We start from the raw sequence: 22,498 nt of genomic DNA on the forward strand, positions 1-22,498 counted from the left end.
TGCAAAAGCCAAGTACATGAATTGCCTGGGTACATGGTTATCTATTTAGCAGTCTCTAACCTGTACCCATTAAACGTGTAGTACCACAGGACTTCATTTTGTAAGAAATAGTCTTTTGTAGCTGGTATTTCTGCCCCCCAATGTTTTCTTTCTACATGAATAGATATACATAGGTGTTTTTTTTTGTTTTTTGCAGAACTATAAAAACCAGGGTCCCTTAATTCCAGCAGGAATGCAATATACAATATATAACACAGTGCACATAAGACAGTCTGTGATTACTTCATCATTACCACCCTGATAAGGATAAGATGCTTCTAAATGAAATTATTCTGAATGTCTATTTCAGTGAATGTGTTTTATTATACACAGCACATGATTAATTTCTCAAGCTTGCTATATGTGGTCCTTCAGACCCTGTTAACATTTTGTGAGTGCAATTGTATGTCGTGGTCTGTAGTTGGATAACTTAAATATATGTCTAGTTTTAATTACATGTTGAAGTCTGAATGTGAATTTGACACTAGGTAACTGAGTAAATGATGCTGAAAGGCAGATCCAGTTCCAATTACTGTTCCCTTTGGTTCTCTAAGAGCTGTGTCTTTGAAGATGCTTGATGTGAAGAATCACACTGGCATGGGTACACGTGGGCAAAGCAAAGTGGTGCATGTTTACACAGAAGTGATCTCAGACTAGATGTGAAAATGCATATGACTTGTGTTTTGGAGTTGAAAGGAATGGGGAAAGTATTTTTCTCACCTCCCTTTAAGAAATAGTCATTGTTTAGGTATGTTCTGTCAAGTATTTTGCTTGCAGGGTAGCACAGTGCTGTGGAAAGTTTCGTTGCTTTGCACTGAAGCATTCTGATGTTAACATGATAATGGTTACAGGGTATCATTTTATACTCAATACAGAAATGTAGTCTATTTTAGGAGTCCTTATATGAATATATACACAAACAATATTTTACTGTAGAATTAATACAAGTCTTGATTCCTAAATACCAAGAGCTTTTAATGTTAAAAGCATTTTAATGATGAGTAATCCTAATATATATATATATATATATATATATATATAATATATAATATATAATATATAATATATATATATGTATATTTTTTTTTAAGTAAATAAGCGCACTGGATAAAACAAGGCAGTAATTTAAATTGTTTTGCTCACATTTTTGTCTCAAAACATAGTCCAGTACCAGTTACCCTACTGTAACAATCTTTCTATCTTATTTTATATATACTTTCTGTCTGACTGGGGAGGGGAACCACCTGCATAACTTGTTTTGAATTTAAATCTAGGGTATGTTATGCATTTTAGGATCATTTTTGATAGATATTGTTTGCAAGATTCATGTTTGAAAACCTTAGTAAAGTAAACACAAACAGTATTCTGTTCAACAGCGTTCTATTTGTTTTTCCAACAGTAAGTAATCATGCAAGTTTAGAGTTATTTCCTTGAAGGAAAGTGAGAAGTAGCTATCTGCCTGTGTAGGGGGACTTTTCAGATTGTGTTGGTGAACGTGTTCCATAATTCAGTGTTCCATAATTCCATAATTGCTTGATGGAAGATATTTCAAGTGAGACCTGCTAGCATTTCTAAAACTTAGGAAGTCAAGTCCATGTAGTGCTTGCAGTACAGTAACCAGGGTGAAAGGTAGGTCCAGGCTCAGTAATTTCTGACAGCCAAGTGCCTCAGAAGAGCCTCTTGGTGGATGATTAACCCATGGTTAACCAGTTGGTGACAAAGGAGCGCTGCTGCTGGCACTGACCTGAGGTGGAAGATTGTGTGTTAAATACTATGGCAAGTATTAGAGCTATAGGATATCTAGTTGGCGTGAGGTGTTGCGGCAGGTGATGTGAAGATGCAGTTGCCTTGTGAAGTTAGTGACAATGGCTGTAAAGCTTTGGTTGTTTGGTCTTGTGCCTAATTGTCGTGTCTTGCATAGTTGAGAAATCTGGAGATACAGCATTGGGAGGATAAGACTAATTTGCTTGTAATTTCATTTTCTTGAATTAGATTAGCATCCTTGAAATACAGTTTTTAGAAGTTTAGCCATAAATGCATCTTGTTAAATGTTCTGGTCTCCTTTGTGGCTTTATTTTGTTCTGTTCTATCATCTTGTTTTTCTTAATGTCTACTCTGTTGTGTAGTCTTGGATCAGGAATCTTAGAACTGGCCTCCTAAATTTTCATTAAATAAATGTAACTATTTTAAAAACAAAAAGGCAAATGGATTTGCTGTTTTATTTTTTAAATATGTTAATAAATGGGCCTTGCCATACATTGCTGCTCTGTGTAATGTCAGTGTACTGCCCACAGGGGTGTTTGAAGTGACACTTGGGGACATGTCATTTAAGCTACTGCTTGGACAAGCTGGCTTTTTAAATACCATCTTCATACTGTGAATACTGATGACACATCATTAACTTCTGCTGTACTGTTGTTCACATGTCACTGTATGTAATTGGAATTGCATCAGTGCTCTAACCTCACTTTAACCAGGACTTCTGTAGGGTGTAATTAAAACATCTTGGAGGCATTTCAGTGAATTGCAGTTAAGCACCAAGTCTGAGCAGGGACTGTGAGGGTGCAGTCGTGTCTGTGCCCATTCACTACCTGCTTGCTAGGCTTCTCTTAGTACGGAAAGTGTTGTGGGATTAAAAGTGTAACCATCCCATGTATCCCTTTCAGGGGTTGAAATTTAGTGATCTGCATCCAGTGCATTGTGCTTGTTCTGAAAATATTACTCAAATTATTTTCATAATTTTAGTAACTAAAAGTTAGATGTGGAATTATTCAGCTGGCATTGTGTTTTAGTGCAATATGTGGGTTGCTTCTACAAGTAGAAACCTTTGCCTGACTTCTCTGGAAACAGCCTAATGCATGTGAGGGCAAGTTTGTGTTCCCCAGCATTGCAAACTGCCAACTCTGCAGCTGTTCATGGGAGCTGCTGCTGGAGAGCAGCACACAGTGTTAGGAAACGTTAGTAGTTAGGAAATGTTGGCAAACAAAGGCTTCAGCTTTGGAAATGGAGATTGGAATGTATGAAGATGAGTCTGTGAAAAATGGGGGAAGAGACCTGTTGTAACTCCATAGGAGCATGTATTCTGGCAATGGCAGAGAAAAGGGGAATTAATACTGCCCCACAACTGGAATAAACTGAGAACAATAGTGTCATCTTATTTATATGTATGTGTATCATGTCCTTAGAGCACTTGTAAACATTTGCATTTTATTCTGATTTGATTATGAAGTATACACACTTCCAAATTTGATAGAAAATTTGGTCAGATTAAAAGCATTTGGTACAGGGCGAGAAATCCCATCAGCTGCTTAAGAATTAAGTGGGCTGTGAGATAGCAGATCTGGGTATCGGAATGCTTGTCTGGATGTGCCTCGTGAGCTGAAATCTGCTTAAGCAAGAACCTGCAGTACCAGGACAAGCTGGCATCGAAGTTGGTATGAGTGATGTGGGCAGTGGTAGCTAGTCTTTCTGGAAATGAGAGTTCCTAGGACTAGCCCACCAAAAGGACAAATGGCAGCTGTTTGACAGCACTTTTTACTGATAGCAACAATCATGCAGTGTTAGGGAAACCAAACAGCTTCCTAGGGTGACTGAGCTAGAGATCAGGATGTTCTTCCTGTCAATTGCCATTGGCTACATTGAGGTTTTAACCTGGAAAGCATTTAGAATTTCACTGAATCTACACAAGTCAACAAGAGGGTAATTTTTTTGTGTGTATAAAGTAGCCTAATTTATTGTGCTTCAAACATTGGCCTGCAGGGGGCTTCCTTGCTGGTGGATAGCACAGCATCAGTGTGTTCTTCCTCCTGAGGCAGCCGAATTCCAGTTACTTAGGCTTTAATTGGATGGCAGATAAGATAATTTGTTTTTCTGTACCTCAGCTTGAATAAGTGTTTTATGTAGACTTGGAATGAGTTGAGTAAGTCTAGGGGGAGAACTGACCCAGCAGCTTCTAACTGATGAGCTGATTGACTGTTTCAAACTGCGGAGATGCAGCTCATATGGATTCTGTTCATGAATTGTAGTCATAGAAGAAAACTCACCTGATGAGTTCACACACTGTTTTGGTTGTTGTTTCTTTTTATCCAAAGGAGACTATGGTAGTCCAGAATAGCAGTTACAAGCAGTAAAGATGCAATAGTTCTGTCTAACATCACCACTCTGTCGGACTTTTGACAGTTTTGTTGTACGTAGTGTGACCTGACTGATCAGATAGCAGCAGTAGCAGCAGCAGTTACCAGGGATAAGAGCCAAGCTGACCTATTTTTCCTTTATTTCATTCTCTCTCTCTTTCTCTTTCACTCTCCTAGTCCTTTTAAATCTGTAATTTAAGTTTGCAATCATCCCAAAGAGCTTCGTGGGTAGAAAATCAGATATAACAAAAGAAATTATTGTAGACATTTAACTTTTAAATTACAGACTATCGATGGTCCCTGCGAAGTCATAGTTCACACGTGGGAGACTCATCTACAACCACGATCAATTACCCCTTTAGGTATGGGCATAAACTGCATCTGTTTGAGGCATATGCATAAGATTGCTAATATGCTGCACATTGGTTTAGAGGGATTGGTAATTATAGATATAAAATAGTTAAGTTTATTAATGTTTTGGAGGTATAAACTTTTCTTTGCACAACATGGACCTTACTCTCAAAAAAACAACCCCATATATCTATCTGTATATATATGAATCAGTGACTTAAAAATGAAGTGGGTGTGGAATTCTTTGCTGCCATCCCTAAGATGATGTGGGCTATTTTTTTTTAACTTGAAATGTAATCCTTTTTTTTCTAAGCTCAGTTCTTTGAGACTAAGGATCCATTTTTTAAAATATTTTTTTTCCCTCCCAGAGAATGTGGGGAGGGGGAGGGCATGAATTCACTATTGGTTTTGTTTAAATACTGTATCATTAGTAGAATTTTAATGCAAACAAAAAAAAATAGGCTTCTAAGTAAAATTAATGTAATAAATTTATATGGCTAATTTATATGGCAATTTAGCAAAAAAAATGTTTTGCTGGAAGCAAGAGTGGCATGCGGACGTGCATACAAGTTCCTAATGCTTTTCTGAGGTGGGAGAATTTGGGTGTTTTGCTGGTGTTTAAGTGATAACCTTTGACTGAAATTTACATCTCTAATGCTGCTTAGAATGGCATGTTTTATGCATTGTTCCTTCTAGAATGTGAGAAATGTTATTTTCTCCCCACTTCTCCACACAGAGTATTTGTCACATATCTTCTGATTCATTGGAAAAATACATCTTTTATGAAGAAGATGATATTAAAGAAACTTAATAATGCATGATCACGCTCTTTTTTTTTAATATAATTGCTATTGAATTAATGCAGCTAAATGTTTGTATTCCTGAAACAAGTTATTTCTGTGCTTTTCAGTAATTAATTAGGGAAGCAGTCTGCCCTCTCTTAGGCTTTACGCTTTATCTCTCAATTCAGATAACTCCATTCCATGCAATCAGGATTTTTTTTCCCAAGTAATACTCAATACTTTTTGTCTCTTCAGTAAATGAATTAATGTCAAAAACATTTTCTGCAGATTTCTATGGTTAGGATGCTTAATGCTTCAATGGAACATAAAGCTAAAATAAAATTGAATCACAGAAGTTAGGTTTCCCATGTCTCCATGAAAATAGGGGCTTTCTTCCTAAGCAGTCTTTAAGAAAATGCAGCAATACCAGGATGTTAGCTCTTGGTTATTATGACCCTAAATTGTTGGTTGATAGTTAGTAAAAATGGAGGACGGAATTATGAGTCCTGCTAGGAAAAAGTCAGGGTTAATGGCTGTAGCAACAAGATTTTATTGAGTCTTGTGAGAAACTCATAGCCTGTGTATGCTACTGCAATTCTGTTAATGCTGTGCCTGAAGATTTCAGCTATTAAAACTTAGGAGAGAGGAAGGATAAAAGTAACTGTGAAATGAGTATTTTGATTATTTCATCCTAGAGTAGGTTTCTGTCACGTGGACAGAATATGCATTTTGATTGTGCCTAACTCAATAAGACTTACCTGTAAGTGTGCAGGAGAACAGCTTGCTTGTATGTTTGCAAGAAATTGGAAGGGCTTGGACGCTACCAAGAAAATCACTGTAGGTTCTAGGATGTAGATGTCAGCAAACTACTGCAGCAAACTGAAATCATGCAGCTTTCTTGATTTTTTTTTTATTTTTATTTTTTTATTTTTATTTTTTTTATTTTTTTTTTTATATTAGTTCAGGCCAAGCACAAATCTTAGGGCATTTTTTGGCTTGATGGGTTTTTCTTGCAGAATGAAATGCATGAAGTTGGAAAAAACTTGATAGAAGGTTACAATAAACGTGCTTATTTTTTCTGTTTCAATTTTTGTGCTTTTTATTAGGCCCTTTAGAAACAAAGTGGAAAAGTAGAATATAGCTTGGCAGCAATTCCTGCTGGTACTGATACTGATTAGTGTCTTCCGTTCTGTTTGTCCCCTCGTTTCAATTCTAGAAAATGAAATGACCATTGACGATGGATACTTCGGAATTCATAGTAAGTGAAATTTATTGATCTCTACCATGTTTTTATCTTTGACAAGGTAGTTGAAAAACATGGCGAAATGCTTAGTTTAGACATGAATTTTCTGCTTTGTTGAAAGAAGAGCTGAAAGACTGTCAGCATACTGGTGTTGGATAATTAATGCTCTGTCCCTTGGCACCTGTGTTGCCTTTTTATGTCTTATACGTTTTGTCTCAAAGCTTTTCTGTTTTCTTTCACATCTCTATCAGAGGTGATGTTTTGTTAGGAACTCTTCAAAACTATGGCATCTACTTTGGTGCTTGGTCTGGCAGCTTGTGCTTCCGGGCCATCCTCCTTTGTAGATTTCCTTCTCCTGATGGTGAGGTTGAGGATTCTTCTCTGTGCTTTTTCCCCATCATATCTGTTACTATATTCTGTCCTCCAGTCTTATGCTGCTTTACTGGCCTTGCTTGTGATGATATTTCTGTGCCAGTTGAAACAAGAAGTTTTGAATTGCTTTTGAACTTGCAGTTTCTGTCAGTGGTGATCCATGACTGAGAAATCCAGGACGTGAGACTGTTTTGTGTACCTCTGGACATATAGCTGTTGATATTTTAAGTACAATTAATGCCAAAGCACTCAGTGCTTTCCTTTGGACAGTTGCCATGTGAAGTTGGCATAGATCAGTGTTCCTATTGGTTTCCTTTAAAAAACAATGAACTGCTACGTATCTGTTGCCTGTTCTAGGTAGCTTGGAAAAGACAGGTGAAAGGATATTCACAGCAATTGCTTTGGAAATACTATTGAATAAAGCTGATAGAGGAGGATTGGCTGGAAGATGGTGCCAGAGGATCTGTATTTATATTTAACTGTCTAGGTTCTCCTTTAGAAGTTAAAGAAGCTTTTAAGGTGCCTTTATAATGGTTGTTGCTCAATTCTTAACAGATGGCATTGAAACAGTGGATGCCGGGTGGCTGACCTGTCAAACAGAAATACGATTGCGTCTGCATTATTCTGAGAAGTCCCCTGTAATGATATCAAAGAAGAAATTCAAAACATCGAGGTTTAGGTGAGAGCCTGATCATCTTGTTTGGCAATTTACCTCACGTTTTCCATATTCTGCCTAAAAAATAGTGTTGAATCTGCCCTGTTAGGGTTTTTGTGGCTGTCACCTCCTTTGGCAATGCTATTTTTCAAGGTTGTAGGGTATGTTTAAATACACTGTGATGTCTTATTCTGTGAGGATATTCAGAATGTCCAATCTGTGTAAAGAATTTCTGGTTGTAATTGTTTTGAGGCAAGGTAGATTTTGGTAGTGAGTTGACATCTAAATATAACCCTGTATCCTGTCTGCTTTAAAATGACATAGATGGGGATAGCTTCAGTGTGCTTCCATCACTGATATATTTGATTTTGTACATCAGTGAAATTGGATGTTATTTGGAATGTTTGTCCTATGTAGGATTAAGTTCAGCCTTGGGGAGAAGGTCATTCATCTCAGTCCATTATATTGCAGAAACTTCTTTCTGTTTACTTTCAAATGATTATTCTCAAGATGCTCACTAATTACTTCAGAGTATCCTTTTTGTGATCTGTATTCAGAGGCTAAAATTACACAAGAAAAGTGCCTAGCAGTAGCTGTCAACATTCAGTGCTGATTTTGAAGAACTTTGTGGTGGCAGAGCAGAGGAATAGGCTGCCCAGATGGGTTGTGGAGTCCCCTTCTTTGGAGATGTTCAAGACCCATCTGGACACTTACCTGTGCAACCTGCTGTAGGGAACCTGCTTTAGCCAGGGGGTCGGACTCGATGTTCTCTAGAGGTCCTTTTCAACCCCTGCAATTCTGTGATTCTGTGACTACTGCTATTTCTGGTGCTTTTGCTTAGTCTCCCAACACTTGTGGGTATCAGTCTTTGGAGAAAAGCTGTCTATTTTGGTAGCCCAAATCATTGGTTAATGTGGTAGAAGTCTGCTTTACTGACCATTACTACAGTTTTCATGTTTACTCACATTCCTGTATTAGCAGTGATTTGAGCACTGAAGTTAAACTAAAAAAAGGACTTAGAAAGCACCAATTCCAAACTTAAACTTGTCAGGGTCCACTGTATGCACTGCTTTCCTGTAGCTGGTGGTTTTGAAAATAATTCTTGTGTTCTCCTGTAGCTTCTGCTGAAGCTTCTTTTTAATTCTCTGGTATTTCTTCCTATAACAATTTGTTTTCTGTTTCTGATTGAATAGAGTGAAGTTGACTCTGGAAGGCCTGGAGAAAGATGATGATGATGAAGAGGGCCAAGAAAAAACATCTCCTACTGTTCCTCAGAAGATGGCAAACACTGTGGAGTTCTCCTTAATAAGCAACAACGAATATAAATGCCGACACTCTCAGCCAGACTGTGGTTATGCCTTGCAGTCAGATCGATGGCTAGAATACACCATACAAACCATGGAGCCTGATAACCTGGAATTAATCTTTGATTTTTTTGAGGTATGTCACTTCAGCACTTAGAAGCAACTCCGATCTTAAATTCTGGAGTTAGTGGAGTCAATTAGCATCAAGTTTCACTGTTAGGATTGAGCTGCTGGCTGACATATTTGAACTTTTGAATGTTGTTTGTGTGAACAAATTACGATGCAGTTCGCTGCTGTGCCATTTTACAGAGAGGATTAAGTCATCTCAGTGTTATTTTGCAATATATCTGCAAATTTTGTGTGTTCTGCTTGTTTAGAAGTTAGTACAAATCAGTGTATGGTATTGTGAGGTTAGCTTGTCTGGTGTCCTTTACCAGAGATGATTTCTGTTTATCCTTCAGATCTTAACAGTGTGTACATGGACTAGTTAAACTGCAGCTATTTCATCTTGCCTTTATGACACACTTCTCTGGACTAGCTAGTGCAAATTAGAACCATGCTTATGTAGAGTCTCACTATGACATCTGCAAGTTGCCTGAAATGTATTTCCTGAAATATTTTAATATTCCAAGTTCTTGCAAATGAGAGTAAATTCTGTCTTCTCATACTGCTTATGCATTAAAAAAATGTTTGGACTAAAGGTGCCCCTCTATCACTTAAAATTGTAAAGTGGTGCTATAGCTCCTTGACTTGATCAAGCACTTGTTCTGTGTGCTACTTACGTACCTCCTCCTTCCCTGCAAATGAATGCAAAGCTCTTTTAAAAATGTACATTGTACTATATATACATACATTAAGTACATATGTATAGTATTTTATACGTATTATGTACATATATATACAACATATGTAGAAAAAATTGACTTTCTTTGCTCTAAATGTAACATGGAAGTTCTAGAAGAGATCCTATTCCTTGTATCCAGTTGTGCTCTGAGAAGATTACCATACCTAAGAGTTTTTGAAAATGACCATATGTAACTTTCCACCAACAATTTCATATTTCTGATCATAACTTGCAACACTGTTACACAAAAACAATTTTGGCCTGAAGTTTGTGTTTTCTGTGACGTGTGGGAGGTTGGTGGCATCAATGGCTGTCTTGCCGAGGAAAGGTTTTAACGAAGTAAGAATTTGTTAGTATTTTCATCCCCGTGTAACAGTAAATGTTTTGGTTGGTTTGTTTTCAGGAAGATTTGAGTGAGAAAGTAGTGCAAGATGATGAGCACCCAGGTCATGTAGGTTCTGCCTGCCTCCTCTCATCCACAATTGCAGAATCTGGAAAGAGTGCTGGAATCCTTACACTTGCTATTATGGGCAGAAATCCAAGGAAGACTATTGGAAAAGTCAGAGGTACAGGCGGTACAAATGAATGTAGATAACTTCACTGGAAGTCACTTATCTACTGACACATGAAGCTCTTGTTTTTTCTTGTAGTGGACTACATAATAATTAAGCCAATCCAGGGATACATTTGTGATATGAAGGCCTCGTATGCAAAGTACTGGAAACCAAGAACAACTCTTGATGTTGGACACAGGGGAGCTGGAAACTCTACAACAACAGCTAAGTAAGTTCATTTGTCCTCTAGTCTGAGATATTATTCTTTAATGTTTGGTTTCATGGGTATCAACTGGGGAAGCAGCTAATTTCAAATTATGAGCTACAACTCATAATCGTTTTAAGTCCCTTCAATATCAAATGTGAGTGTTCTGTAAAATACTTAATTGTATTTCTGTTGCTTTGAGGGACTTTTGTGACATGCATCTAATAAAACCTTTTCCTTTGCTGTTATTTCAGACTTGCTAAGGTTCAAGAGAACACTATAGCTTCTCTGAGGAATGCTGCTAGTCATGTATGTACACGTTTGTGTAAACACAGTACTTGTGTAGCTGCCATGTTTAATTTTCATGATTCAATATGATGAGTGTTAAATGTGCTGATTTTTTTTTTTAAATTTAAAAAAAGGCATCAAATCATGGAGACACTGTGGAGAATACAAAGGAAAGTAATAGCTTAAACTCTTGTTCTTAAGTTATTAAAAAAAAAACCTTCCATCTACAGGGGCTGCTCCTATTTTGTTATGTTGGCCCATGTTGTTAGAGGTGGATGTTGGTGCTGTGGCAGTAAAAGTTGAACCTTCCCACCAATATCCCATTGCGTTTTGTTGCTGTCTGACAGGTGGCAGCAGGGGGGCAGTCTGACACAGTGGTGTCTGACATGGAAAAGTGTGTGAGGCAAAAGCGTGGTTCTGAATTCCCCTATGTGGAAAAACAATCACAGCTACTGATATTCACTGACGTTTCCTAAATGCTTCTGGAGACCAAACAGTGGGTGTGAACACAGTGAGGTGTTGAGTGGTGCATCGTGACAGTGACCTGAAAGACAAATCACTGTCTGGATGATCATGCAGATTTATACAAGCGCAGCATGCAGTCTCTTGTTCATTGCTGGTGAAAATACATAGCTAATGGTGGTGGCCAAATTGAAAAAGTGTGTTTGTGGCTGAGAATTTGCTCTGTCAAATAGTGCTGTTGTGCTCTTTGTGTCTGTCATAGTTTCCATGGAAATAAATAATGACCTATGTAACATGTTCTAATGTTGTTCTAATACAGGGAAATTTTAACTTCAACCCTGCAGAAGCGTATTTGTTCAAAATTGTTCATGATCCTTAAGAAGTTTTGGCTCTTCTGAAGTCAGTCAGCATATTCTCAGGCAGTGAAGTTACTTTTTGGAGACAGCTGAGTATTTAAATCTGGTCTCCAAAACAGGACTTATGAGCTGAGCTTCTAGAATACAACAATTCTCTGATCCTGTAGTTTTTACAATAGAGAGTTTGACTCCTGATGTAAGACTTTCAATTTGGAGATGCTAGCCTCAGGTTCTTTAATTCTGTAATAGAGGCAGTCTGTTTTTTTCTTTCAGAAATAGGTCACTGAAGTGATCTGAGGTAAGACTGAGCTAGGCAAAGAAACAGTGAGGCAGTATAGCAGAGTAGCTTGAGTCCTATGGAGGACACTCCTTGCGTAGCTCCTGTTTTCTTTGGAGATCTGCATACAGTAAGTTGTGGCTATGAGGTCACCTGCTGCTGAACTACTGGGGTTCCTTAGACTTTTCAGGTATGTCTCCACTAATGTGGTTTCTTACCAGGCATCTTCTGAAGTTCTTAAAGAGATGAGAGTAGAGTCATTATTATTATTACTCCATTTATTGAGTTCTTAACTGCTGACTCTCCAAGAGTCATAGCTGAAAGCTTTCTCTCAGGTGAGTTTTGAAGTACAATTTGAAGATATTGTCTGAAGCACGTGCTGACTGCAGTGCAAATGAAAACTGCCATTACCAAAGAATCTGTTCAAACAGTGCATTTTCATTTCTAGGAGAGTGCTGCAGGTTTACAGCTAGCTTTGAAAAGCCCACAAAAAGTGTGCTGAGGCAGAAATTGACTTTAAAATAATCATTTTTACCAGATGCTTCCTACTGTTTCCGAAAATGAAACGGCTCATAGCCACTGCTACAAAAATAATTTTCACAGAAAGGAGCATTTAGAGACAGTCAAAATCTCAAAAGAAAAGAAAAGTTTGCGGTTCTCTCTTCCTGTGGCTGCCTTCATAAAGATTATCCTTAGAGTCTTGCTTTAATCTTTGCTTTTATTTAGGGTTAAAGAAAATATTTTCTTGTTTCGTTGTTTTGTTTAACCCTTTGCTGAATATGATGTAATTGTTAATGACCAGCATTGCGTTCAACTTCTGGATTGATGTCCAGGACCTGTGAACATTTGGCAGCTTGTACTCCTGTGTGTTGTGCCACTCTGTAGGCCTTGTGCGTTAGCAGCAAAGTGTTTATTTGTTCTATTGTGGCTTTTTGCTGTTTTCTTTAGGGAGCAGCGTATGTGGAATTTGATGTACATCTTTCTAAAGATCACGTGCCCATTGTATACCACGATCTCACTTGTTGCATGGCCATGAAAAAGGTAAGGATGAGATGATGTTTATAACTTAAGTGTGACCATTCCACAAATTAAATAGTTTCTCTTAGAAATAATTCTGAATATTCAAGGAATAGAAGGGAACGGAAGTGTAGCTTTACTATATGCATAAACTTGAGCTGAGAACTTGAATTCTTCGTTTTGATAGCAACAGCATTTCAAGTGCAGTTAAATGATAACTGGAGTTATTGGACTTACTCCTTAGCTTTTGTTTATTTATTGTTTGAAAGAAAAATTTAGAGAACTTCACTGTAATCTGTAACATCTCTTGGGATCCCTTCAGTTCTGGTGAGGTTTTTTGGGTGGATTGTTTTTTTGAGAGAGGTAGTCGATGTGATTCTCAGCATGATTTCTTCCCTCTGCTGATACTTCATGGTATATTTGTCTTAAGAAGTAATGTTCTTAAAAATGTTTCATAGGTCAAACCAAAGTCTGCTTTGCATCATAATAGAGGCCAGTGGATGGAAAGCAAAACATTGGAAGAAATAAAAATCTTAATTTAGGAGGTTGCTGAACAGTTGGGTTAGCTACAAATGGCTTGTCTGCCATTAATTTTTCCTATTCTTTCTTGATTCCATTTTTTTTCTCTGCATTTTAATCTTCCTTTAGCTGTCAGATAAACAACATACCTCATATCTTGTGGGGGCTGTAAGTGAGGCTGAAGAACTGCTTTGAACTGCTTGATGGGTCAGAGGGAAAGGAGTTAAATGAAATGCTAGGAGTAGAAAAGAAGACGTGAAAGCAAACATCTTGTTCCTTTCCTTGCTTAATTTACCAACTGCTGTAGTTATTAACCAAAACTTTTCTGCTGTGAGCGCTGAGAGTACTATAACTTCAGTAGTGAATGGTACTGCTGCTCATCTACATAGATTATTCCTTGAAAGATATCCTGAATTGGCAATAAAATCAAAGATAGCATAGCAAGATAGGCTGCAAGATAAGTTCTCTTTGCTCTCTGTGCCAACTTGTCATCAACCCCTCATGCCCATTGCAGTATAGCAATTTATAGCAAGTTGGTCTGGGACAGTTCTGGGAATGGAACTCTAAGAGAAGTACATATGTGGCATATATTGAGTCAGTACTGTCTTAGTGAACACAAATTTCTTTGGAGTGAGAAGAAGTGAGAATTGTATTGACGTGATTTTTTTTAACATGAGATCATTGCAGTGGGGGGGTTGTTTCAGTTTTACCAGGACACGTGTCTCTTTTTACTCGTTTCTGAGAGACCAGACAAATAATAATAAGCTGAATTGCCTTGGAGCATTTTGATGAATTTCTTTACTTGGGGATTTTTTTTCTTTTATTCCCCTGAATAACTGATCAAGTTATTACAGAACAAGTGCATTGACTTTCATTGAAGGTTAGCATGAAAGAGTTGAAGCCTATGATTTGCATAAATAACCAAATCCTGATTATTATTATTATTATTTTTTTTTCAAATTGACACTGGTTTTATGCATCGAATGATAACAAATTGACTTGTGACATGACTTGTATCTTTGTAAGAAAGAAAACTTGAACACAGTAACATTAAAGGCAACTAAAAGCATACAGACTTTTATACTTTTCAGCGATTGTTATTACGTGTTATTTCTCTTCAAAGAAACTGGATACAGAGCCTTTGGAGTTGTTTGAGATTGCAGTTAAGGAGCTCACATTTGATCAGCTGCAGTTACTGAAGGTACTGTTACTTTGGCTGTTGTGATATGCTGGGTGTGGGATTTGTAGTGTTGGTTTCTGGAGTAGCTGTAAATAATGTGGGAGAGTATATGCTTTAAGAGGAGTAAAAGTAGAACAAGCAGTTAATTCCAAGCACAGTGCTTCTGGAACATCATTACAGCTTGATTAAATTTTGTTACTCAGGTTTTTTTGTCTTTTTTTTTTTTTTGAGAAATATCATCCAAACAACTAGAATAGATCCGTATCATTATGCTCTATGCTAATGTTTGTTTTTTTTAGAAGAGGAAAAAGAGGGAAAGTGGTGGTAAGGTTCATTCGAAGCCAGTGCTTTGGAGTATTTGAAGAAAAGATGCTATTCACCAGGTCTATCTAGTTCTTAAATTTCCCTACTTAAAAGGGAGATCCAGATTGCCAGCTTCCTCCGTGGGGGTGCGTGTGGAGGTTTAGAAGGGTCTCTGATTCAACACTGTGGATTAAACAGACTGACTAGAGCTAACTTATTTCCATTGGGTATTGCTGTATCTCCAAAACAGAAAAGGCCTTCCTACATAAAAGGAAGCTGGAGAATAAGACTTGCTACTGAAGACCAAGCTGAGATGCCTGTCCTTAGTCAGGGAAGCATGTTGCTGAACCAAGAATCATGTGTTCAATTTAATTTCTAGTTACATAAACCACGTCTGTAGTGGAACCTCGAACTTAAGAATAAATAAAATAAAAATCATAAATTGTGTTTTATTTGTAGTGAGATCTCTGTGGGCAGAGCACTTGTAACTTTCTTCTTTTGTCTTACAGCTGGCTCACGTGACTGCCTTGAAAGTAAAAGATCACAATGGTGCGTACTAGTTGGCAAGAGCCTTGGGGTTCATGAGAGACACTGGGTGGTTGCAGTGACTTGTTCCAGTCACCTCTGGCCTCTTGAACACTTAAGTAGCTTCTTGAATTTTGTGCAGATTGTAGAGTTAAGTTTTGTTTGGTTTTGCCAGGATGTAAATACCTGGATGGGAGTTCTTCCTCAGGAAAAGAGGGGACAGGAGGGTAGAAGATGCATATATAGCTACATATGTATTTGAGTAATAAGATAACAGCAAGATAATTGCATGTAGTGTAACCTTACGCTTCTCTAACTACTTTTTTGGCAGTTTTTTGCAAGCTTTGGTAACTGCTGTAGATTGTCTTATTGGTTCTGTAAATCTGGGGCTGTAATTCATCTCCTTTATGGGGACAGTGAAATGAGGCAAGTACCTCACACATCCTACTTGTCTCAGAAAAGATAAAATAATAATAAGCCTTGACAGGCAAGGCTGCTTCTACTGGATGTGATTCAGTGGCTGAATGAGTGAAGCATGGAAGAAATTCCGTCTGATAAACATTCTGGGGGTGGGGGGAGGAGTTTCCCACTGTCAAAATAAGAATTGGCAACATGCTTGGTGGAGTATGACAGTCAAAATATAGACCTGATGTCATTTTTCATTCTTATAGACCTTGTGATGCCAAACTGTTATTTTCTTGCTGGAATTAGGAGTGCTGCAATCTGTTTTTATCTAATATTTTGTATCTTTTCAGCATCCTTTAAAGAAGAAGAAAACTCTGCTTATGAGACCCAGCCATTTCCTTCCCTACAGAGAGTAAGAATTAATCACCATCTCTATTGCTATATACTAAGGAACATGAAAACGTGTATTTTCCTTTCAGTGTTGCAGCACATAGAGATGCTCATTTTTAATTTAGCTATCCAATATCTATGATGGAATTGAGAATTTAGGCTTTATTTGGCTACTGGCTCCTTTCTAGCACTTAATAGTCTGCACGCCTTTCAAGGTTCTAAGTTTTGTTTTTTTAATCACCTTTTAAACTCCATGATTTTCGTGCTTCAGACTGTGGCCTACTGAAGATGCTTTCTACATTCAAAAAAAACCAACTTTGTAGAGAAATACAAAACGTTTTTTGTGAGTACAAATGAGGCACTTAATCATAGGTGTTAAGGTGAATGACTTACTTTTATAATCTATTTTGAAGACAAAATTCTGTAAGACAAAATTTTGACAAATTTCTTTATATCAGTCTTTAAACTGATTTGCTTTAATCAGCTCTTAGCCCCCATTGAGGTTAAATCCCAGCGTATTATCCCAGTAGTTACCTAATAGTACTTAGTTCTCCCTCTTTGCTGTACAGTCTGTTCATAATCAAATGTTTTCAGGTTCTGGAGTCAGTTTCGGAAGATGTTGGGTTCAACATAGAAATAAAATGGATCTGCCAACAAAAGGTAAGTAAATGTACAGGTGATGCACGTTGGCTAAAGCTTGTAATTTGATGTGACGATTTTTTATAAGCTACAAAAGAAATAAATTTGTTTTAATGTAGTTGTTTGGGTTTTTATGACCCATTGTCTTTAAAACAGAGCAAATGATCATATGCAAATACAATTTTCAAGTAATAGGATGGCCTAGTGCAGGGTCAGATACAGCACAACGCAGGAATAAGAATACTATGGACTGGATTGCTTAGTGCTCACTCCAGAGAGAAACAGATGTCAGGTCTAAGACTGGATGTCTGGAGTGGGAAAAGAGAAGTTAAGTGCAGTGGTAGGTGGAAGTCTCTGTGCATGGGCTCATGCTACCCCTCCCAGGGATGGGCTATAATAGTGATTTTTCATGGTTTTCCCATGAATTTTCAAAATTAAAGAAGGCTTCGTAGCAGCTTTTCCATTGGATAGGAAAACAGTGGGTTTTTCAGTGAATCTTCCTGCTGTTGGGATTCAGCTGCAGTCTCAAATTGACAGACCTCTAGAGCTGTAACAGGCATTCAGTAGCTGAAGGAGTGACTGATATATTCACACTTTCAACCTGAGCCAAACAAGAATTGTTTGCAGGAGACTACAGCTTGTTAAAAGAATTCTAGTAAGTGTTACTTAAAATGGCTGAAACTTGTCCTTTCTTTTTACAGGATGGACAGTGGGATGGCAACTTGTCAACTTACTTTGATATGAACCTCTTTTTAGATATTATTCTGAAAACTGTTCTGATGAATGCTGGGAGGAGGAGAATTGTTTTTTCTTCTTTTAATGCAGATATTTGTACAATGTAAGTTAAGAAGAGAGGAATTTTATTTTTTTTTTAACTTGATCAAATTTATTTTGGATTTAAGAATGATCAAAAGATAACCAACAAGTTCCATTTGGATGTAAAAGTTGGGTGCCAAAGTAGTGGGCAACTGAAACAAGAAACTTAAACCCCTTTGCCATCAGAACTGTGCTGAAAATGAAATAGGAAAATGAAGGTTAAGTGGATTCTTTTTGTCAGGTGCCTTCCTGAATGCTGAAGTCTGTCCTGACAAGTCTAATTGTAACAAAAGGAGGCCCAGATTTCTTAGGGGATCACAGTCTTTTATTTCTTTTTTTTTCCCCAGTTGTGATCAGAAGGTATGCCAGCCTCATTTGCAAACCAGCGCACCAATTCCAAAGCTTTGTGCTCATCTGTTTTCACTTCATGCCACTGCACTGCTGTTATTCAACTTGAAGAACGCAGCATTAATGTACATTAAGCATTATAAAGTCTGACCGTGAATTTTCATTTTACTCTGTTATGCAGATAAGAAAAATAGAGAACTGGGCAGTGTTTGAGGATTCTGTATAAACATCTTGAGGATGTGGGTCAGAGATTACTGCAATCTCTGCCTTCACCTTAACTCTGTATACAAATTTGAATACAAATCTGTCATGGCAACAGACAGCTGGAATAGTTTGTCACATAGGCTAGGATGAAAACACAGTACTGTCTTGTTGCACCAGATAGGGATTAAATGGATGTGCATTAAAGGGGGAAACTTTTAAACACTAAAGTAGAATTTCCATGATTTTTAAACAACTTCTTACTGGGAAACTTTTTCTTTTTAATAACAGGGTTCGACACAAACAAAATAAGTATCCCGTGTTATTTCTCACCCAAGGAGAATCTAAGCTCTATCCTGAGCTCATGGATCTTAGATCTCGTACAACTCCAATTGCCATTACTTTTGCACAGTTTGAAAACTTGCTGGTAAGCTGACAAGTTCTGGTATCATTATGCAATAAAACCAAATTGAATTACAACCAATTGATGTAAATCCATCTCTTTTGTTTTTAACCTAAAATTGCCATCAAACTCATACTAGCATGAACAACTGCCGAAATTCTAACATGAACAACTGCCAAAATTGTGATCATTACTTTAAATTTCTCTTTAAATGTCTATGTTACTTAAAAAATGATATCAGTGAACTCGTATTAAATTATTTATGTGAAATGGTAAGGAGCTGTAAGTGTCAGTGGATAAAAATGCTAGTGAGAGAACTTCTGAGAAACGTGATTTTAATTTTTTAATGGAAATGTTTTTGTATTTCAGGGAGTCAACGTGCACTCTGAAGACCTGCTGAGGAATCCATCGTATATTAAAAGAGCCATATCTAAAGGCTTAGTTATTTTCTCATGGGGTGATGATGCAAATGATCCAGATAACAGGAAGAAGCTGAGAGAATATGGTGTTCATGGGCTAATATATGACAGGTATCATATTGTGTTTAAAAAAATGATAATGAAGCTTATGAAACTGTGCTATACTGAATCCTGGGAAACTTCACATTCCTTTTTGACTGACTGGGTGTAGATTATCTTCCTTAATACTGCAAACACAGCAAGAATATAAACCTGGGTAAGGAGACGTGTTAATTTGTATTCATGCAGCTGGGTACATGAATCAAAATAATTTTTGCTTGTGCTGTGGCTAAGCAAATACGTGTGTAATATGATGTGTTGCTCTGAAGAGCTAGTGTGCAATATACACTGTCAGTAAGCTATTAACATTCCTGACAGTAGTAAAACTCTGTACCTGAGGTGAGGGCGATCTATTTAACCACCTGACTGAAATTTCTGGCATTCTACCGTCCTCGATGGAGATGTTAACACAACTTTTAAATGAATCAGTTTCTTTTTTTTCCCCAGCATTCTCTTTACCTGTGTTTGAAAGCTGTGGATGTGCAGTTGTACTACTTTTCTGTACTGAAATTAGTGTGGTGTGACTCTCAGGGCAAACTGCTGAAAGTGATCACTTCAGAAACCAGTTGATGGATTTGTGCAGTCCAGGTGGACTTCAAATGTCTGCAGTAGATCTTTGAACAAAGATGTTACTTGAGGTTCTCAGAAATATCAGAAATCTCAGTCCTTTGTCATAAAAGATATAAAACTAATAGTAGAAAATAGCTGCACATACATAAAGTGCTCAATTTGCATTACCAGAAGAATCTTGAACTTGAAAAGGTGAAATCTCTCTGGCAGAAGATCTAAAACAAAGAATATGTAAGTGGGAAGACATTGGGTGTAATCAAGATGTCCAACTGAGAGGAGTGTCAAGCCTTCAAACTGTTTGCTTTACAAAGGGAGTTGTTTTGTACATTATTGGACCAGGGATAAAAAGGCATTGGAAGTTTATTCGTCAGGGGTTCTGCTCTGTTCCTTTTCAAGTGAAAATGGAATGTCAAGTTAGGATGTATAGAGCAAGCAGGACAAATGCACTCTCCTGTGGTTCTAGGCACTCAGTGCAAAAACACTTAATGCTCATGAATCCCTTATCAGCTACCGAGAGCCCTCCCAGGTAGGTGGGCCCAGCGATGATCTGGATTGTTGGTGGTCTTGTTTGTGCTGTAGGAAGTCTGCCCCTTACCAATTCCTTGAAAGGAATTTCAAGGTTTTTGCACTAGGGATCAGCTTCAGACTTACATCACTGAAGCGTTAAGTCCTCTTCCTGGCTACAGCAGTGTGGCACGTTAGGTCTTTCTTACAGCTCAAAACTCAGGGCCTTTTAGTGGCTGGAAAAAAAGATCTCTGGACTGGTATGGAGAAAGAAACGCGGCAGGTACTGTGTTTTAATCAAATTGTACTGCAGTAATGGTTCTTAGGAAATGTCTGCTGTTCTGATGTCTGCTAATCCAGTCTCCTGGAATCTGCACTAGGGTAGTAAAATGGGCGACAGCTTTATTTCTGCCTTGGTGCTGCTTTCCCCACTTAGATATGGATTTGCTTTTTGGATACGCAGTTGCTCAACCCTACTGAAATACTACTGCATTCTTGTCAGGGCTACAGTTCTGTGAAGTGTCATCTTGTGTCCTTTACTGCTTAGAGTGTTAAAGCTACAGCATGATAGTAGAACACATTTCACCTCCTGTTTTGAGTAGCACATTCCTTGTTGTTGTTTATAGGCTACACTGCCCAGTGGATTTGCCCTAACAAAAAAATCTTTATCCTTCCTGTACTGCCCAGACCATCCAGATTCTTCATAATACTCATTTCTTACTCTCTCTTTCCTATTTCTTCCACCTTGCTGACATCCTCCCACAAAGATAATACCAGTTCCTAAGCTCTTCCTTAATCCTCAGTTATCTCTCCAAAGTTTGCAGTAGAATTAAATTTAATACATATCCCTTACAGGGAACATGACGCTTGCTGAAAATTGTATCTCATCTTAAGCCCTGGATGCTTTGAAATGTGGGTGGTATTTGTAAATCCTGGATGGTATGCCTAAGTGTGAGACCTGACTGCGGGTGCTTCCACTCGCAGCTGGAGTTGGTGGGTTAAGAAACAGGCTTTCAAATCACTTGAAAGAACTAAGTTAATATCAAGAGTTAAATTACCAAAATTTCAAGAGGTGTGGTGTGAGCATCAATGAGGAGATACACAGAATCTGTGTTCTGTGGTGCTTGAAGTTTAGAGGTGGATAAATTCAGTACTGCTGTGAAGCTGAACTGAAGTAGTCAGGAGAGACAGATGGACATGGCTGTTTGAAGGTCTAGAAATATGCATGGACTTCAGTTACCTGTTCTATTATTGTAAAGCTATTTGCCTGTTATTGTAAAGCTAATAAGCCTGGCATTTTATGTTGCTATTTACTTGTGCTTTACTAAACCACCTTTCCTAGTGTTGTTAGCCAGAATATTAGCAATTACAAGGATTTCAGTGAATTGAGCTTGCTTGGATATGGCCCTCAGTTACTGCTTTTGTGAGCATCTGGTAGCTGTCAAAGCTCATGTACTGTCTGGATAGAGATGACTTCTATACGCTGTTTTTCTGAACTTTAGTCTGCCATGTAAAGATGAGCAAAAACGTTGTTGTGAAGATGGGAGAAAAACTGTGTCCTGAATACCAGAAGTTGCTGGTACCAAATGTCGGGCAAAACAAATGCAGGTAGGGGGGTCTGACTTTGTTCTGCATGGGGAAAAGTTGCAAGACTAAATCTGGGCAGCTTGCAAATGCCAGTGCTGCTTAAGGAGCCGTATCACTGGGGCAAGGGGAAGAAACTTCTTCCATCCACTCCTTTCTCCACTCGGGCAATGGATTATTAGACGTACTTGAAGTCATTAAACTGAAAATGAATGGTCTTGTGTTGTTCACAGGACAATATTCTGCTTTTTTGCTATGTTCAATGATCTTAACACCTAAAATGCTGGAACTACTTGTGTTAAAAGGATGGTCTGTAAAAAAGGTGCAGCTTTGCCAGAATAGCCAGGCTTCTATTTGGGCCCTGAAAAGTGCATTGAAAATATGACTGGACATCCTCCTGTAACACTAAAAGCTGAATATCATGCTTAAAACGCTTCTTGTGTTGTTTTTGTTTTGTTTGAAGTGTAGCCTTACTTAAAGAGGAAATACAAACCTGGTGTAGAGAAATTCTTGGAATTGGCAGAAAGGATGCATGTTAAGGCAGGGTTTTGGAGGGCATTGTGGGTTGTTTGTTTTTTTTCTCCTGCAAAAGCTTTGTAAATAGCGTGGGAAATCCTTCTGCTGAATTCAGTTAGTAAGATCAATAGTCCCAAGGTTCTACAAGAAGCTGGCTATCTACTAAATACCGATGTGGAGACGGGGTGGCTGCTA

At 37.9% G+C, this 22,498-nt stretch overlaps 1 protein-coding gene across 5 annotated transcripts in view; it reads left to right on the top strand.

Annotated features, from left to right (window-relative positions):
* GPCPD1 (glycerophosphocholine phosphodiesterase 1) overlaps positions 1-22,498 on the top strand; it is a 39,927-nt gene that overhangs the window by 14,613 nt on the left and 2,816 nt on the right. For 4 of the 5 annotated variants that reach the window (XM_048935156.1, XM_048935152.1, XM_048935153.1 and 1 more), the window contains exons 5-19: positions 4,459-4,534; positions 6,522-6,563; positions 7,476-7,599; positions 8,769-9,015; positions 10,127-10,289; positions 10,374-10,506; positions 10,737-10,791; positions 12,814-12,906; positions 14,525-14,602; positions 15,394-15,433; positions 16,165-16,226; positions 16,799-16,864; positions 17,545-17,681; positions 18,500-18,635; positions 18,981-19,141. In XM_048935156.1, the coding sequence (XP_048791113.1) occupies positions 4,459-4,534; positions 6,522-6,563; positions 7,476-7,599; positions 8,769-9,015; positions 10,127-10,289; positions 10,374-10,506; positions 10,737-10,791; positions 12,814-12,906; positions 14,525-14,602; positions 15,394-15,433; positions 16,165-16,226; positions 16,799-16,864; positions 17,545-17,681; positions 18,500-18,635; positions 18,981-19,141 (1,613 nt within the window). The remainder of the gene's footprint in view (positions 1-4,458; positions 4,535-6,521; positions 6,564-7,475; positions 7,600-8,768; positions 9,016-10,126; positions 10,290-10,373; positions 10,507-10,736; positions 10,792-12,813; positions 12,907-14,524; positions 14,603-15,393; positions 15,434-16,164; positions 16,227-16,798; positions 16,865-17,544; positions 17,682-18,499; positions 18,636-18,980; positions 19,142-22,498) is intronic. The other variant, XM_048935157.1, reaches the window with a different exon arrangement.

Source organism: Lagopus muta, chromosome 2 (genome assembly GCF_023343835.1).
Source record: "Lagopus muta isolate bLagMut1 chromosome 2, bLagMut1 primary, whole genome shotgun sequence".
In the NCBI taxonomy this organism is placed as follows: domain Eukaryota; kingdom Metazoa; phylum Chordata; class Aves; order Galliformes; family Phasianidae; genus Lagopus; species Lagopus muta.